This window comes from Spodoptera frugiperda, chromosome 20 (assembly GCF_023101765.2).
Source record: "Spodoptera frugiperda isolate SF20-4 chromosome 20, AGI-APGP_CSIRO_Sfru_2.0, whole genome shotgun sequence".
In the NCBI taxonomy this organism is placed as follows: domain Eukaryota; kingdom Metazoa; phylum Arthropoda; class Insecta; order Lepidoptera; family Noctuidae; genus Spodoptera; species Spodoptera frugiperda.
This window is the reverse complement of record NC_064231.1, coordinates 10,141,309-10,159,596: the sequence shown is the minus strand read 5'-3', so window position 1 is coordinate 10,159,596 and position 18,288 is coordinate 10,141,309. Positions and strand designations below refer to the sequence as shown.

The following is an 18,288-nucleotide window of genomic DNA, read 5'->3' as shown; positions in this document are numbered from 1 at the left end:
ATGATAAGTTTTCCATAGACAATTTACAAGAATTATCGCCGTGCCAGTATTCCAGGCAAAACAGGAGCCCTACCAAGGGTGACCTCAACTAAGGCAAGTAAAGCGAAACAAAGTGAAGAATGAAGTTTTAAAATAAAAAAGTTGAAAAAATTCACAAAAAAAGTTCAAACAAAAGGATTTATTTTTCAAAAAATTGGAAATGTCAATTGTTTTCCTAGCTATGAGTAAACTAATTGTTATGTAAATTACAAGCTTCTCCCATTCTAGCTTTCCAACGTATTCAACTGCACAGTTGGTTCGGCGGCTGGGCAATCGACCGCCGCGCAACGAGTAGCGGGTTCGATTCCCGCACAGAGCAACACTTTGTGCGATCCACAAATTGTTGTTTTGGAGCTGGATGTCATTGGCCGTGAACTTGTATGTTTGAGACGACACAGGAGAAATTCTTTATGTGGGACAACGTTTAAAAAAATATTAGGATCCCCTAGTCATTCATTATCTTTTCACCAGACAATGGCCAAAGTACCACCGCTTCATGGTGGATATCGCGCCCATTTCCTTGTGCAATGCAAACCGCTAAATGGAGTTAAATTTCAGCATGCTCTATCTTACACCGCATCATCGCTTACCACCAGGCGAGATAGCTACCAAACGCCAACCTGTTACATACGGTACCTACATAATAATTATAAAAAAGTCATATTTGAATTGGCTTTAGGGAGCCACAAGTGCAACTGACTAACAAACAGTCTCTTGTTTGGCAATATGTTTACACCACATGTATTAAAAACTGGTAATGAAAAAAAAACATTTCCTGTGAATAAGTATAGACGTTGATATCAACATTTACATAATATCTTCATGACTATCTTCCATTTGTCCAGGCAGAAAAATAAAAAACCACTAAATGACACAAACTTAGAATGTAGTCAATTTTTGCTAGAGCAAGTACAATATATAGTTGTACACTTGTACCCATGGAATCCAGAAACTAGTCTTTTTTATTCCATGGTTGTACTACCAAGCGACTCGAAGATAAGAGTTAAATAAGCATAATATACTTCGATTTAGAACTAGTACTTCCTATTTACTTTCTGTCATGTGCTAATAACGATATTAGTAATATTTACATTTATTTGTAATGAAACACTAAAATACATGAAGGATATTAATAATCCCATATATTTCAGCTTACAGAAAAGTCAGCATGGATTTCATAGATTTATTTAATTTTGTTCTAAAGTTGTACATTCACGCACATACACACAATAAATGTCAATAAAAAAAGATCAGTCAGCCAAAATACAAAAAAGAAATTGATACAAATGGCACTACCCATACCACTACATGATACTATAGTTTGTGGAATTGCAACATACCAGGTGATTTATCAATCAAAAACACTTAACAATATTACTAACACTGTTCACAAAACACTAGTGTATCTATAATATATTAAATACATTAAAGGGAAAAATAAGATTAAATTGAAAAGTGAACATAATATTTATTTATTATATAAAATAATACTTGACTTAAAAGTCAACAAATAGATCTACAAAATAGTATGAATTATAAATCAAGAGATTACAAAATAAAATACCTATTTGAATAAACTCTACAAAAAAGGATCTTACAAATTAAATCTTAAAAGTTGTACGTTTCTAGGGAGAGCTAAGTCATCCCAAATTTATTCAAGTGAGATTTTTTTTATTATACTTGCTAAATATTTCACATAAATGCATAATAATCACACAAAAAAGTCTAAGCGTCCAAAATTAATACAAGTTCTCACATGATTCAAATTTGGGTAGACAATCTCAGATGAGAATTTTGTACTGTCATGATAACCCCCAGTGCTTATTCAAAAGAGTTATACAAATAAATGCAATGTAAAGATCTACAAAGAAATGAGTGAATTGCAATAATAGTACACAAAAAGAGTTATCGTGACAAACAAATTACACTAAGAGTGAGTGTAATGTCAGAAAACAAAACACATTTTACTGCTCCTCAGAGCCCTCATCTTCATAGTCTTCATCCTGTTCCTCATCAGTGGAAGCAGCATCTTTTACAGGATCCTTGCGTGGTCGTCCACGGCCCCTTCCTTCAACTGGTGCACTCTAGACAAAACACAAAAAAAAATAGGTTTCATATAACAATATCTTTCTTATGTGAATTTAAAAATTTTATGAAATAATAGGCATTATTTTATTACCTTGCCTTTAGCTGCCGCCTTTTTCTTAGATCCCTTAGGCCTACCTCGACCTCTTTTCGCTACTGGAGCTTGCTCATCATCTGAGGATTTTGTAGATTCCTTAGTCCTGGCTGCTGCTGGGGGTCTCCCCCTTTTCTTGGTATCACCCTTAGCCTCCTGGGAGAGAAATATAAATTGCATAAAAAATTGGTAATTGTAGTCAGAATGCAGCTAAATATACATTTCAAATTAATACTGACTGATTGTGTTCCATTGGCTTTAGCTCTACCGCGTCCTTTCTTCTCCACAGCCGTCGATCCGTCATCAGACATTTTCAGCTACTATAAATCAACTGCGGAGATCGAAATCTGAAACAAAATCGTATAAACAATAATAAATACATTGTCACTTAAATTTCGAGCTCCTTCGTACTCCATTATTATTTGTATGACGCTACTGCGTAAATAGGCTATTCGTGTAAACTGGAACCAGAACATGTTTCTAATTAGACACTGAAATCATCGTTTGTTATTTTGCTAATAATAACAAGTGAACAAAATGTCAACACAAATTAAAACGGTTTAGATAGCTGTACTTAATTAGTATACGGATTAATTAATTATTTATTCAGTTTCACTAAATAAGAATATATATTCGTGTAACTATCACTATTCAGAATTCCTTACCAATAAAAACGACCTAAATATAGCGTAATAAAACAGTTTTCAAGATGTTATATTCGGTAATCCAAGCAACAGAGTAAATTCAAGAACGCCAAGCGACTTTAATAATGGAGTCTGCTTACATTAACTAAACACGAAAGAAATACAGTATTTTCAAAGAGACAGTTTACTAATTATACAAATATTTTTGAAGCCCAAAATTTGGAATATATCAGAACAATAAAAAAATATATTTGCAACAATTTTTCAATAAAAATACTCACATAATTGTTTACAGCCAAGCCAACGATATCGCAATGGGTCAAAGAGAAATTTATGGCGGGCGAGCGACCGGTGTTTATCTGGCGTCGGTGCAGAGGGCGCTCAAGTCTGTTTTGCTAAAATACGAAAACAAATGCTATAAACTTTATTTACTCACTACAACAACTTACACGAAATGGAAATATAATATCACTATAACAAAATGTAAAGAAAAAAACATCAGATATTTAATGTAAGAATGAAAATTAATTGTCAAGCTCAAAATTCCCGCCAACAGGAAGCTATCAATAAACAAACAAGAAATGCCAGACAAAAATAAACTTTTAGTGGAGTGCTTCGCTGTTCTTCGGTTAGGTTTAGAGAAGAGACTGAATTAGACTAGTCTCAGCAAATAAAAACAATACAACTTTAATTCATTATTCACCTGCTCTCAAGATATTATACCAGACTATCAGGCAGCCGATTTATCTAAATGAGTTTCATTTACACATTCAAATTAGATTTTACTAATATAATTCTGCGATATTGATTAAAGCTTTACCGGGTGTCACAAGGTGTCGTTGAATTTGTATGGTTTTTGCGAATGCCATAAGATCTTCTCCTAGACCCCAATCTGAGGCAAATGGAAATGTTTATTTCTCTTAAGAAAATCTTATAAGATCTTCCCAATGACTGATTAAGTTGCTGATACCTTAATCAATACATATTTTAACACACTTGGGATGGAAAATAAGTAATTTCTATAATTTAGACTAACAGACAGCAACCAGATATTATATTGTAAAATACGCCTTTACCTAAAACCTGGAATTCAATCATGTAATGGAACGTAGCCATATATTTATGACACTGACATTTTAAAATTAAGTTTTTTTTTTATTATTTGTCAATACAATAACTGTCAATGTTATTTGACATTATGAAAATATGAACTGTGAAACTTAGTCTTAGTTCCATCTCTTACTAATCTTACTATTACATGGTCTGTGAATCTGTGATTATGAATATACGAATAATTATTGATAATGATATGTCATGCAAAGAGTATAATAAGTACGATGTCATGTTATGAGACCTGCCTATCTGGGTTCCTCATTTCTATAAAAATATTTTAAGTGAAACCTTGAACTTCGACTTTACCTGTTCCACAAGCTATTTACATATTCACTGTACTATGTTAACTTTTTGATTATGTACAAAATAATATTGTCACAAGAAAAACAGAATGGAAAAACCAAACGAACCGAACCCCGAAGACTGTTGCAACAGTGGCTGTAATCCTTGCATATTTGACATTTACGAGGAGCAGTTAAAACTATATAAAAAGTATTTGTTGAATAAAGAAAGTGTAAATGTTACACCTCAAGATAATGCTATATCTCAGTTGAAGTACACAGGTTTTGTCTTGGTAAAAAATTTGCCTGTGGGCCATTTACATCATCATTTATTTTTCAAAAAAAAATCTGAGGATAATATGAAAGTTTCTTGGAAACCTGGTGATCATTTCCTTTATAAATACAATTCAGATAAAAACTCTTGCACAAGGGCATATACTCCCTTAAGAGTACAGAATGAGCAAAGTTTGATAAGTGATTTTTCAATTATTGTCAAAAAATATGAACATGGTTTGGTTTCAAGTCAGCTATGCAATTTAGACGAAGGAAGCATAACATTTTGGAGAGGCCCATATGGGCATTACAATTTACAATGTAATAAATTTGAAAGAATTATTATGATTGCACAAGGGACTGGAATAGCACCATTTATTTCAATAATTGAGACTATTTTAAACAATGAAGATGAATTAACCAAATTAATTCTAATATATTGCTGCAAAAATGAAAATTCCATACTTTTTCGAGAAGAACTATATTCTTACAAGTCATATTGGAATTTTAAGTATGAAATTTTTGTAAGCAATGCAAGCTTACCCTTAAAATGTAGGTACCAAGAACCAATAAAAAGCCATAGGTTTAGCTCAAACAGTTTGTTGCCTCTAAAACCTTTTACAAATAATGACCAAGTACTTATATGTGGAGCTCCGGAGTTTAATATGACATATAAATTGTATTTAGAAGCAGAAATACCTGAAGTAGAAAATATAATTTTATTTTAAACTGTTGTTTCTATTCAAAATTGAACTATTTAAAAATCACACCCATTTGAGCTGGAAAATATTTCACACTGTCTTAGTTTACATCTAAGAAAGTTTAAGTTTGGCAGCCAATAAGTACCCTCTGCTGAGCAAAGGCCTCTTAAATGGGAAAAATAATAAGCATTACAAGGAGGATTTATATATAGGTACTTATAATTGAAAAAAATAATATATAAATATAATTAAATATCGACCTTCTGCTTACTCCTTCGGAAAAAAGGAAATAGCACCTGGACTAACATACAAGTACTAGTTAGGTACTCCAGCGTAGTTTCACCCGCTGTTTGGTTCCTATTGATCGTAACCGTAGCATGATTTTTTAGCCTACCTAAATTGACTACCCAAAACAAAAATATTTATTCAATTTGATTCAATATTTTCGGAGATTAGCGCGTTCAAATAAACAAACACAAATATAACTCGACTTATGGCAGAGTCTAGCTATTACAGCGAGTTGCAATATGGTTGGTGTAGGCATTGTAACACGAGATGGCGTTTATTACGATTATATTCTTTTCACTATATATTTTATGATAATCATGTGTATTTTTCAAAATTGTATTAGGTATGAGATATTTATGTTTTGCTTTAAATAATATTTTTTATGAAAATATTACGACACGTCTTAATATTTTTTTTCGTAATGGCAACTCTGGGATTTGGTATGGATTTTTTCGCGCCGGCGCGAAACGTGTTTGCTTGCTTCCAACTTCCCCTGTATTTTAATTTTTACGATGAAATAGTGCTGTAACTTGAATCCGTAAAATCGTTAATAAATAACCTCACCTTATTATGTCTAAAATGCAAGTTTTATAAGTGCCAGAGCAAATAGAATACAACAATAAATGTAATAATGTTAGTGGTTTAAATTAGTGTTAAATATTACAGAGGTGATTGTTAAAAATGGGTTCTATCGTGTTGAGAAGTCTATCCATCCTTTTAGGGGTGTTTTTTATATTCGTGGGGATAACCAAGCTAACTCCATTCATTTCGAAAGAACTACATAAAGATTTGGTAAGCGTTTATATTTTATTAATCATATTTTAGTGAATACAGACTAAAAGGTCGCTAGGTGCATTTAGATTTTTGTAGCAGAGCGAGTGGTTTGCTATTTTGGTATTTGGCCTGCCGCCTAATACCACCACGGAGTCGTCTCGTTGCGACAGCCCACAGCGGCCAGCGTGACTCGGTCGCGTTCCGTGGATCCCCCCTGCGCCGACTCTCAATCATCTGTAATTTATTTGTTGGCGCATGTTTGTACTTCACTGCTTAGCTATTTTCAAAAGAAGGGTTCAATCGATTGTTCAAGTAGATACAATGTACAAAATATTTTTACTACTTCGATAATAGTATTTCGCACATTTATTTTTATTCGAAAAATGGATAAAATATCGATATTTCTTTTACATTAATGCATTTAAGCAGCAGAAATTACAGATTTGTTTAATAGTAATAATGTAATTAAAGGCATTTAATTAAGGAATTATTAATATTAGTAGGTATTTGTTTACATTACCTGCCCGTATAAATTTTTTATTAGGTACCTAATAAAATGGTAGGTTACGTACTACGTTCGTAATATACCTAGGTATTGTTTTATTGGTTACCTACTCAAGTATGTTTATGGTCATAAGTTCTTTTTTTGTACAACGTAAGCTCACCTATTGTATATTTGTATTTTAATGTGTCAAGTTTTTAAGTTTAGTAGGTTCAACAACTTAACATGAAAAAATCGGGAACCAACCAGCTTCTGCTCGCGACTTCGTCTGTGTGGAATATAACTGTAGATTCTTTAATAAATACAAACGTAGCCTAAGCTTGCTTAGAAAAGAAGGAGCTTTCTCATGTTGAAAGAATTTTTGAAATCAGTCCAGTAGTTTTTATGTCAAAAGATTACAGACATACATACCTACATTGTTACAGACCTATAAACAAAAACACAAAATGTATCTCTTCAAATAATTAATATTAGTAGGAATAGAAGTATATAGTCATACTAGCCTCTGCCACAGGCTTCGCGTTCAGTAAATTCAGCATTATTGACGGACAAACATGCAAACAAACAAACTTTCACATTTATAATATTATTGTGATAGATTAAATTATTAAGTAATGTTAAGTATGCCTCTTCAATTTTTTATTTAATAACTTAAAACGCATGAAGACTAGGTCTAGACCATGTACTTACCTAGTTTTTGTATATTTGTAGATTTTTCGAGATAGGTTACCTAGATTAAAATATGTTTAACTGTAGATAATGTCGGTTATGTAGGATTCAGAAAAGGTTGTAACTAATACCATACAACTTTATTAAAGTCGGTAATTTAGTGACGAACGAACCTAAATGGTAAGCAGATGTTTACATCACAAAGTAACGTCCCCTCCTCGTATGTTTATAATGTCTATTGTACGTTTTGCACGCCATGACACATTAAGTGCAATGACCTGGGACCATCCGTCTTGATGACCCTACTTATTTATGGTAGATTGGTAGATATTATGAGGATTAATTAAATAACTGTCTATCACTAACATGAGCGGCATCATAGTACATATATCATCAGACTGGTGTAACATAAATTAGGTATTAGGTACCTAAAATAAATAGAAAAATACCTACAATACCTAGTACCTACCTATGCATAACATAGCTATGTACACCCTAGTTATTCTAGACCGTTGCGGAAATAATTAGCAGAAAATACCTACATAGTTAGTATATTTTAGGTATATCCTACCGATATCCGCCCTCTATGACCTACAAACTACAAAGTACCAAGTGCAATAATTATCTACTAGTACCTATATTATTACATGACATAATGAGAAGTCCTAAAATAATCTTCATGAGCCACGAGTTGGCTTGGCCAGCACATTTTAGGCTGTCAGGTGTTACCTGGCTACCACCTGCTCACTGCCCTATAATGTGGTGCGTAAGGTGCGTTGGGGTAAGATCGGCGGAGGGGTAAGAACGTACAAATCAAATAACTCACTTATTTGGCTATATTTTTTAATGCTGATCACATTGCGTGGCACGTCATTAAGTCCCGCCCCACCCCGCGGTGACCACCACTCGCTCTGGTCAACACAGACGTGTACCCGCGCCGTTTTAGAAAAAAGGCAAATTTTATAAAATTTTTGTTTATCCGGTCTTTCACCTACATTTTTATTTGCATATTTTAGCAAAAGTATAGCTTATTTTGACATGGTTTTGCTTAAATACAAAGTTTTGAGCAATGATAATATGATAAAACTAATCCAGATTTGTCTACTACCTCTGTAGGCTGAAATCCGGTGTTACCCATGTCGGGTAAAGATCGCACAAAAATATCCCTATTCGAAAATGGGCAGTGATTGTCAAACTTTTTTTACACATGATTTTAATTTAATTTTAAATAATTACTTAGGGCTGATTTTCCAATCTTCTGTTGCCACGTAAATACTCCCGAACCTCTTCGCGGGCCACTTCTTATACAAAAGAAGCGCTGGAATTAGTCATGCAGCGAATAAATAATAAAGAACTCACGTATGCAGCCGCTTCAAAAATGCTTGTGGATAAATCCAAACTTTGAGAAACTCAATTTCTTTGAAATTTGGTATGCGGGGTAAGATCGGACAAATTAAACCGAAAAAAAAAGAATCATTTGGAACATCTATGTTTGTTGTATTAGGTAAATTTTTGTGATGTCATGTTAAAGTACAGGATAGATCAGATACGTTCCTTTCATATAACTTGTGCTCCTAGCACTAGAAATTATTTTAAATTGTTGTCCGAACTTACCCCATGATAGCCAAATCGTCATCACATTAAAAAAAAAATTGTCCTGATTTTATAGGCTTGCAAAGCAAAAAGTATTGAGTATTTATAAATAAATTAAATTTTAAATTATACTGGGTTTAATCATTATTTGTTTCCACTATTTTTCATTAATCTACTGTGTACCAAAATTGAGATAATAAAGTTTTTGCAACATCCTTGCAACTATTCGAAAATCCGTCCGATGTTACCCCAACGCACCCTACTTATCTAGAATAATTTTGTGGTAGGGATACCCATGTAATCTATGTACGTATACCTTTCTAAGCCTACTCATCTAAAATATAGGTAATAGAAATATCGTCAGAAGATAATAAGGAACTAAGAAATAAAAGTCGATTAAGTAGGCAGGTAATGCAATTTTATAACTACTTATCAATGACAATTAATTACCAATATAGGTACCTAATATTATAGTACTTAGGAGCATACCTAGTCGTGTGTGTGTTTACAACACATTACGCACCATGAAACTGATTGATTGACCGTAGCCGTAGCGAAGCCATTAAACAAATGTTTCCGTTAATGCTGACAAACAAGTAGCTGATCGATAGACATCAAACGTAAATTATTTTGATTTAGGCACGTATTAGTTACTTGGTAATGCTTTTCTCAGTTATGAAGTTAATAATCATCATTTATTTATCATTTATCACATATCTACCAACAACAAATTCCCAACTATGTATAGGTGGGATGTTTCAATATCCATCTTCCTTAACAAAACGTGCCTAGATAAACACTTGCTATTTCCAAAGATAATAACAGAATCTTCAATCTCGCGCTGGATAAAACGATCCCATTCAATAAACGTATTTTACGCAATTTGTTATATCGGGGATATCTATAATAAAAACTACCTTGAAATAGTTTTCGCCTTGGTGATCGTGTAAACATTAACGATCCAATGTAGTTTACTCATTACATCTAACACATTGTAAAAGTAATGCTAATGGCAGACTAGCAATGCTCGATACATCATGTTTTTATAACTTCGCTAATTTTATCACATTACTATAGTTAATTGACGAGTGATTTGAATTTATAAAATACGATGTAAAAGCATAGATAGTAACCGTTGTTGTTACATTTTATGAGATTACCGCGCGTTAGTTCCTATGTAAAGACGTTAGTCATATGAATAAGAGGGAACCTAGTACCTACACATGTTTCACATAGGTGGATAACATTAGTTATATTTTAGCATGATTTTTCTTACCTAATTAAATGTTTAAAACTTGTATGACCTTACCTTTTCATTATTTGTTTCAGAGAAAAGAATATGTGAGATACGCGAAAGTGTTTCCATTGACGGAAACATTAGATTTCAAATTACCTTCGAAATGGTATCGAAGAGCAGTTGGTGGCCTCGAAATATTATTTGGATTAGCTCTAGCAGCTATACCTAGTCGTAAGTAAATGTTTTTAACTAAAAGTCTAAAGTCGAGACATCCATGGTGCTCAACACATAATATATTATTACCGTTATAGGATAAGGGATGCAGGTTTTATTCGTACCAAATGGTTGACGCGAAGTTCGGACTTATTTTACACTAGCTTCTGTCAGTGGCTTCGCCCGTTTCCCTGGCATTAAAAAGTAGCGTACGTGTTTCAGACTTCGATCACTAATAAATAGTCATCGAAGATTTCAGACCATAATCTAATTTACTTACATAACTTAGTATTAATTATTTGTAAATATGTAAGTAACGTTAGTGACAAAATCTGTTTACCCGTTCTGCACTGGTACAAGAATAGATGCAAGATAAACGATCTCGTGTCGGAATATCTGGCGTGATGTCGATAATATTTAAGCTCCCAAAGCTGCGGCATGCAGTGAGCCGGAAACTATTTACTGATGTAGGCGAATCAGTATTTGACGTTGATGATAAATATTTAACTTTACCGGTCTGAAACTAATGACCGCGTAGCATGCCTAGATTGCCTAGAGTTATTCCTAGGTATTGTAAAAGTACCTAAAGGCAATGTTATTCCTGCCAGTTTATGAAGTCATAAAAGATAAACGTAAAAATGGTGGTAGTTTAGTTAATAGCTTACAACCGCGGGCGTAACATATTATAGGTACTAATTTGAATTAGTGACAGGTATTATAAAGTAAATCTGTTGTTTCAGATAAAATCAAGAACACTGCTAACATTGGCCTTGTTCTGTTAATGATACTAGCAGCATATTCACATGTCATGGTGGGTGATCCCTTCGACCGCTGTGCTCCAGCGCTGGTTTTCTTCTTCATGCTCAGTGGAAGACTTGTTGTTTGGTAAATATACTGGCTATTTTAACCGGCTTCAAAAAAAGGAGATTTTCAGTTTAATAACCTGTATCCTGTATGTAAGTTTGTGTGTGATTATGTCGCATTCGACAGAACCAATGTTGATGCGGTTTTCAGCATAGTATTTTTCAAACTTAAGAGAAGGTTTTAGGGATACTATCTGACCTAAAAATATGGAGGTGGTGCCCGTTTTAAAAAATGTTTTTAATATATCACTATACATGTATGCATCCTACAGATTTCTCAAGCAAAAGGTGTCAGAAATTTATGAATATCTATAATTAAAATTATAGTTTAGCAATAGTAATCAGGTAACCCACGGGTGTTGCATACCTAGTAGGTACACATAGGTATCCAATACATAACCATACCCATGTTGTTAATTTTTTAACAAACCCTTTTAAATATTATAACGTAACAGAACTTATTCTTTAACTAAAATCATTAATAATTTGGCTGCAAGCAATGCCCGTGGGTAGTAATTATTGACGTCAGTGCAGATCAAATTTAGCCGAATATTCTACGAATTCATGTCATCGCTCCGTTGATATATCATAAATTCATATACTAATCAAACAAAGCTTGGAATAATAAAGAAAAACTGAGTTTATACCGCTTTAGTAATAAAAAACCAATAAATGCCCGAAAATGTTTTGGTAGCAGACATTCAATTTGATTAATATTCAGCTGAAACACTGTCCATGACTAAATGTCATCAAGTTCCACGGTTTGTGTACTGCACCTTGACCAATTTTTATGTGTTATAAACACGGGTTACGAAATAAAATTAGTGCTATCGCACGCTACCATTGCTCTGGCAACCGGCCAGGGAATCCGCGATGACGAACCACTGTGTCGCGCAAATAATACCTATACGTTCCAGCCGATTGGGTTATTGCAACTTTCTAAATTGTTATTGTAGGCTGTTCGTCATTCCAATAGAAACTTTAATTACAATTGACTGAAGACTGGCCCTAATTGTTATTACTGTAGCTATTGTTTCAAGGCAAAACAATAAAATGTTGGATAGTAAACTATTAATATCACAACTGGGCAATCTGGGAAAGGTTCATGTGTGCTACACTTAGTTGACATTTTGTCACTCTGATATTGTTGCTTCTCTGGGTACCGAAAATACACACTCATACAATACAATTTTCATTACACAGGTATCAAATTAGCCGCCGAGAAGAAATGGAGAGAGCCGCCGCTACACAGAATGGGAATGGGCTCAAGAGAGAATAGTCAAGTTTTAGATTTATAAGAAATTATGTACGTTTATAAGTAACCTAATAGCATTGTTACAAAATGCTATTGAATATTATTATGTATTAGTCATATTTTTACCGTAGGATATAAAAACGAAACTACTTAAAAATATGACTGAGTTCTCTATGAATGTCTTAGCGTAGTAGGAGATGTTAATTTCTTTTACTGATTAACTTAGAAATACAAAAATATTGCTCGGTGGGTAATTAATTAATCACACTGTGATGATGCTAGTCAAAAGTTGCGAAATATGAATTTTGTTACACTACTCAGCTTCTTAGTATAAACCCTGATAGTGCATACTCGTATTGTTACAACGTGTCAACCACCTGGTTAATTGAAATAGGACATTCAGGTGAATTTCTTATTTTCCAGGTGAGTACGCTTCAAGAGAGTAATTTGTACCTAAAAGTGATATTAATTTAAGCGATATGTGCTAGGTTCATTTTGTATGTGTGAGTGATGTGTATGTGAGTCATTTATAGATCCATAATAATAACTGCCAACGCGTATTGATAGGTTTAACTAATATTTACCTACTGCACTTAATAAATCTAATACCCAAAAAGGTAAAAATTTAAACAGCACATTTTAATTTAACTAAAATTACCAGTTTACTTACGTAAATATACTGACATAAACAGATTAAGGTAATTTAGTATGTCTCACGATAGTTATATGTATTAAAAAGCACATTTTAATGTTCTATATATTATGATTTGCTCAACTTCTTCATATTTAATAATGTAAAAGCTTTTTAATAGGAATTTTCTTTAATCATTTATTTATTTATTTATTACGTAAACAAATAAAGCTTCTTAACTAAGTTACATAAAAGGCGACATTAATGCAAGGATTTTATCTTACTGTACGTTATGTGGTGTGTGATGTGAATAAGTGAAATTATGGTCAATGAATAAATGGAAAATATTATTTATATCTTTTATTTTACCTGTACCTATCTATGTAAGGGGAAGAGTAACTTTTTATATCTTCCTCATTAACAAGAGAAGAATTTAGTGCTTACTACAATTTTGTACTTGTGAACAGCTCTACTAATGAAAAATTCGTGAGATGATTTGCACTTTACTGGTCTGATAGGTAGTATACTAGAAAGGATATAAATATAAACCTAGCACCCTGACATAAAAACAGTAACTAATTATTGTTGTATTTCACGAAAACAACTACAGAATACTTCTACCACTTCTTCTACTTTAATTAGGTATCTTTATTACGGCGAACGCGTACACAAACTACTACTATTGAATGCAGATAGCGGCTACATTATTATATTTTTGTATTCTGCAAATAAATAAATTGTATTACTACTTTACCAATATCATGTGTTTGATGTACATATCGACTAGAGATAGTGATAAACTAAAACAAGTAAAGAAATAGATTTCCTATCCTTTCAGTTTTGTTCCTATAGAAAATCTTACCCCGTGAGTGAGTTAAACTAAATTAATAAAAAGTAATGTTTATAAATTACATATTTTAATTATAGTAGGATAAATAAATTCCGTTGTTCAGTAACAGGCTATAATATATTTGTTATCACTTATTATTTTATTTTAAACAGATTCATAATATCTTGCAAACACGTTTTAAACAGCTATTTGCATGTAATGACTACTAGAACTAGCGAATATAGAAAAATCCAAATGTGTATATAAAATGCACGTAATACCTATTTTTAGCCAAATTAAAATAAAACCTGTATTGGATTGTACTAAATTAAAATCCGAAAGATAATGCTTAAAATATAGAAGTATACAGAGTAAGGCAGCAGGTGGGTCGACACTGTTTATCTTTGAAATCAATGTTCACTTCCGACAATCAGTTTCAAAAAAGTAAAATTTTATAGCTGCCTTATATTCAATGATTAATTCGTGCAATACTATAAAATATTGATCAATTGTATAATAATAACGTTGATAAGTATTCAATATTGCCTCCAACATACTTGATAAAGCAAACAATAAAAATGAAACAATTTATACAAACAGTATATATCACAATATGAACTGCAATTATTCAAGCAGGATCACGGCCTGTTTGCAATAATTCCAAAGCATTTTTAAGATTGCCTACAGCAGTCTTAATATCATCATAGTTGAGTGCACTGCTTGCCCATTTACAATATTTCTGAGCTTTAGCAATTTGATCTGGGGACAGCTGAGCAATTCTATTGTCGCCATATAAATTAGTAGGTGTTGGTTCTGGTTGTAGTTGTTGCTGTGATGGATCGTAAGGGACAAACCCGCCAGGGTTTGGGTCAGGAGTATATGGTACTGGTGGAAGTTGGGAAGCTGCTCTCATTGCAGCATTAGGATCGGGCAGAAAACTATTGAAGCTTGATGGGGCCACTGGTGGGGTTGCTGGAGTCACAGTAGTAAATCCCGGTACTTGAGGCAAATCTGTGGGAGCAGGTGCGGGTGCGGGTGCAGGTGCAGGTAAACCGTCACTAGTAGGTTGTTCAGCATTTTCATCACCCTGTTCTGACTGCATTGGTCCTGCAAATTTTCAACCCAAATGTAAGTATTATTATTTATTGCAAAGGAATAATCAAATATGGCTAATTTAATGAATGAAGAGAGAAAACATTGGATTTGGCAAAAATAAATATTGGTTAAAATATATTCATACCCAAAGTGTTATTTGCTGATAAAAGAGTCATTGCCATTGCAGACTAATATATTTCCAAAAGACTGATGATAGCAATTTAGTTAAATAAAATGTAAACCAAATTAATCCCATCTATTTAATTTATTTGTCTTGCTAAACAAATATTAAATTTGAAAGAAAGAAAGAAAAAAAATAATAAACAAAAATATATAAAATGAAAAAAAAACATAAAAGTATTCACGGTGCCAATAATTTCATTGTTTGCTAAAAATATTATGGCAACGATTTATTTATACTTTTAAAGTATAATAGGGATGATGACGGGGTATAAAAATAAACCGATTTAGTCCGTCAGTTAGGTAATGAAAAATATTAGACACGTATTTTATTTATTTCATCTTATAACAACACTTAGATAAAACGAATCTAAGTTTATGAGTGGGAGAGCTAACTACGTCGTTTCTACATATGAAACGTAACAAGAAGTGACGAATATCGTCGGAAAAATTTGTTTCCGTAAGAAACTAAAAAATATGTAGGTAATATCTAATGTTTTAAAACGAGCTACTAGACAGACATAAAAAGAAATATAAGTCATCTACTCCATTATTTAAAACTTACTTGAAATATGTGAAAAGTGAGTGCAATAAGTATATTGTATCTATATGCCTACACCACGGACCGGACCACTCCACTTAAAAGTTAAGCCTTTGGACAGAGTAACCCGTACATAGGGTAACTATCGCATCTTCGGTCGTTTCAAAAAGCTTTTTTCGTGTCACCCTGGATTACGCAATAAATTTGAGCTGCATGTAGGTGGGAGATACTCGCACCCGTGCGGCGCCTCATCGCCTTATTAATATCGATTGTAAAAAGTGCATTTGAAACAGTTAACTACACCCGTTCGACAGTGTAACATGTATCATAGTGTCTTTCTGAGTTAATAAGTACTTAATAATACCCCTTCAAAACCCTTTCTAGGAGTATTTGACCGGTCGCTAGTTATAACAATTGTCATTACACTACATGTAACAGGTTGATATCACTTCTATTTCAAGTGTCTGTTCTGTTGTTCTATTTATTCTTAAGTACTCAAACCATTCAAATAGAATTTCATCATAATTTTATGTAAATAATAGCTACTCCTGTACGGTTTTACCCATTGTGCACACCTTAGCTCCTATTGATTGTAAACATCACATGTTTTATAAGCTATAGCTTTTCTGGCTAAATAACTATTGAACACAAAAATATTTTTTCTAATGAACCAGTTCCTTAGGTTAGCATGTTTAGAGAAACAAACAAACTCTTCAGCTTAATGCCTTACATCTCAACTTGTAAGAGTGTACTCACTCTTACAAGTTTTGCCCGTCTTGAGCAACCCTCAAGGAAGAGGAGTATAATATTACATTGTATAGTATAGATAAAAATGATATGATATGCTAATATGTATGGATACTAAAAGTGTACTTCTGTTTCTTCTTTCCGGGTAGAAAAGTTTTAATTTGGTTTTGGTTATCTGCATTATCAATATTCTAAAACACAATGAAAAATACCTGGAACGGGAGTCTCTCCATTTTTCAGGCAGTTATGGATGTAAGCAGCCTTCCACTTGGCATACTTTCTATTTTGGGTAGCTTCATCAGTGAGCTCGCCAAATGTAGTCAGGACATCATAAATCATTCCGGCCGTGTAGAAAGCTTTTACAATATTTCTGAAAGATATGAACACACAGTTAAAGGTATTATCACCATAAACAATCTGTACCTAACAATATTATCCTACTTATTTTAAACTCACAGTTGTGAACCAATTTAATAATATTACCAATAAGGAAAATGACAACAGTCAAGAAGGATGTAATTTGATTAGTTACAAATAACTAACTATCTACAGTAGAACTCCAATTATCCGAATTAATGGGGACCGGGACCCATTCGGATAATCAAATATTCGGATAATCGGATTTTTTTTTAAAAATTGCCATTGAAGAGAATAAAAGCTATGTTTTGATATTGCACTATTTTTTTATTGAATTAAATTGCGGGGGGAAGTCAGTGTATGCACAACGGCAAGTTACTTTTGGGTAGACAAGTCAAGTCAAGACTTGACGCGCAAACACTGACTTCGCGGGGGGGGGGAACACACAGTTAAAGGGAGAATAATAGCGCACTTAGACTTTTTTTGGACAATTTTTGTGATTCGGATAATCGGCGATTCGGATAGTCGGAGTTCGGATAATTGGAGTTCTACTGTACTTACTTTCCATAATTTTGTTCTCTATCTTGTTTATCAGCATACAAAAACAACTTCAATGCATAATTTTCAAGGTGGGCTTGTGCTGCTACTTCATTAGTAATTGCTTCATTTTCTCGATACGTTTTCTTAGCTTCTTCTAACCAATCCATCAAACCTAGAACAGAACAAATTATGTAAGTATTTTGAAGATTCTATAATTTCGCTTTCTTAAAGTTCATATTGAAGCATACCCATCAATAATTTCGTTTCTTCTGGGGTTTTCTTATTAGCAATTTTCAGTCCCACTTGTAATGCATGAAGTCTACACCAATAAGCCACAACTGGATCTCTAGTATCATGTTCTGCAGCAGTCTTCAGGTAATGTTGAATTGACTTCAAGCTTGCTGGACACTCAGGTATATTCACAGACATATTTGATTAAGCTGAAATGATAACAAAACATACACTCAACATAAGATCCACTGACGAATGAAATAACAATAAAATGAGCGATGAATCATAATATTATCAGCATTATGTAGATGGTTATTAAACTTTTTCTCACCTATCTTCATCAACTATTAACGTAATTTTAAAATAACAAGAGATTTTAGTGCCAGTAGAAACAAAAATTCACTTTATTCACAAAATCGAAAGTTGATTAGACAGAAATGACGGAATTATAAATAGAAATAATGACGGATGATGTCACTTAAGTTTTGACGTTTTGGCCACAATACGACGGAA

At 33.1% G+C, this 18,288-nt stretch overlaps 4 protein-coding genes across 6 annotated transcripts; 2 read left to right on the top strand and 2 right to left on the bottom strand.

Moving 5' to 3' along the window:
• Window positions 1–1,208: 1,208 nt before the first annotated feature.
• On the bottom strand, window positions 1,209–3,263 carry LOC118282198 (high mobility group protein HMG-I/HMG-Y). Of its 3 annotated transcripts, none has more exons than XM_035603156.2 (4): window positions 3,144–3,263; window positions 2,458–2,565; window positions 2,219–2,374; window positions 1,209–2,123 (listed from the first exon to the last, which is right to left on the bottom strand). In XM_035603156.2, the coding sequence occupies exons 2-4, from the start codon at window positions 2,527–2,529 to the stop codon at window positions 2,004–2,006; spliced, it is 348 nt and encodes a 115-aa protein (XP_035459049.1). In that variant the 5' UTR covers window positions 2,530–2,565; window positions 3,144–3,263; the 3' UTR covers window positions 1,209–2,003. The 3 variants fall into 3 exon arrangements, with proteins under 3 accessions (XP_035459049.1, XP_035459051.1, XP_050557346.1); XM_035603158.2 differs by lacking the exon at window positions 3,144–3,263 and adding an exon at window positions 2,884–3,136; XM_050701389.1 differs by lacking the exon at window positions 3,144–3,263 and adding an exon at window positions 3,003–3,136.
• Window positions 3,264–4,054: 791 nt separating this feature from the next.
• On the top strand, window positions 4,055–5,258 carry LOC118282195 (NADH-cytochrome b5 reductase-like). Its single transcript, XM_035603153.2, has one exon. It carries the CDS (start codon window positions 4,367–4,369, stop codon window positions 5,255–5,257), a length of 891 nt encoding a protein of 296 aa, XP_035459046.2. The 5' UTR covers window positions 4,055–4,366; the 3' UTR covers window position 5,258.
• Window positions 5,259–5,953: 695 nt separating this feature from the next.
• Window positions 5,954–13,605, top strand: LOC118282197 (novel acetylcholine receptor chaperone). The gene is made up of 4 exons (XM_035603155.2): window positions 5,954–6,310; window positions 10,386–10,524; window positions 11,247–11,391; window positions 12,573–13,605. Exons 1-4 carry the CDS (start codon window positions 6,200–6,202, stop codon window positions 12,646–12,648), a joined length of 471 nt encoding a protein of 156 aa, XP_035459048.1. The 5' UTR covers window positions 5,954–6,199; the 3' UTR covers window positions 12,649–13,605.
• Window positions 13,606–14,155: 550 nt separating this feature from the next.
• On the bottom strand, window positions 14,156–18,274 carry LOC118282194 (vacuolar protein sorting-associated protein VTA1 homolog). The gene is made up of 5 exons (XM_035603152.2): window positions 18,107–18,274; window positions 17,793–17,984; window positions 17,566–17,716; window positions 16,860–17,017; window positions 14,156–15,191 (listed from the first exon to the last, which is right to left on the bottom strand). Exons 2-5 carry the CDS (start codon window positions 17,971–17,973, stop codon window positions 14,713–14,715), a joined length of 969 nt encoding a protein of 322 aa, XP_035459045.1. The 5' UTR covers window positions 17,974–17,984; window positions 18,107–18,274; the 3' UTR covers window positions 14,156–14,712.
• Window positions 18,275–18,288: the final 14 nt, after the last annotated feature.

Bases quoted from the DNA above. Each gene is read 5' to 3' on its own strand.
- LOC118282198 (XM_035603156.2), bottom strand. From the start codon at position 2,529: ATGTCTGATGACGGATCGACGGCTGTGGAGAAGAAAGGACGCGGTAGA. The intron at 2,375-2,457 runs GTCAGTATTAAT...TTTCTCTCCCAG, and splicing joins AAGCCAATGGAACACAATCA to GAGGCTAAGGGTGATACCAA. The intron at 2,124-2,218 runs GTAATAAAATAA...TGTTTTGTCTAG, and splicing joins AGGCGGCAGCTAAAGGCAAG to AGTGCACCAGTTGAAGGAAG.
- LOC118282195 (XM_035603153.2), top strand. From the start codon at position 4,367: ATGGAAAAACCAAACGAACCGAACCCCGAAGACTGTTGCAACAGTGGC.
- LOC118282197 (XM_035603155.2), top strand. From the start codon at position 6,200: ATGGGTTCTATCGTGTTGAGAAGTCTATCCATCCTTTTAGGGGTGTTT. The intron at 10,525-11,246 runs GTAAGTAAATGT...CTGTTGTTTCAG, and splicing joins TCTAGCAGCTATACCTAGTC to ATAAAATCAAGAACACTGCT. The intron at 11,392-12,572 runs GTAAATATACTG...TTCATTACACAG, and splicing joins AGTGGAAGACTTGTTGTTTG to GTATCAAATTAGCCGCCGAG.
- LOC118282194 (XM_035603152.2), bottom strand. From the start codon at position 17,973: ATGTCTGTGAATATACCTGAGTGTCCAGCAAGCTTGAAGTCAATTCAA. The intron at 17,717-17,792 runs GTATGCTTCAAT...GTTCTGTTCTAG, and splicing joins AGAAACGAAATTATTGATGG to GTTTGATGGATTGGTTAGAA. The intron at 15,192-16,859 runs GTATTTTTCATT...GAAAATTTGCAG, and splicing joins TGGAGAGACTCCCGTTCCAG to GACCAATGCAGTCAGAACAG.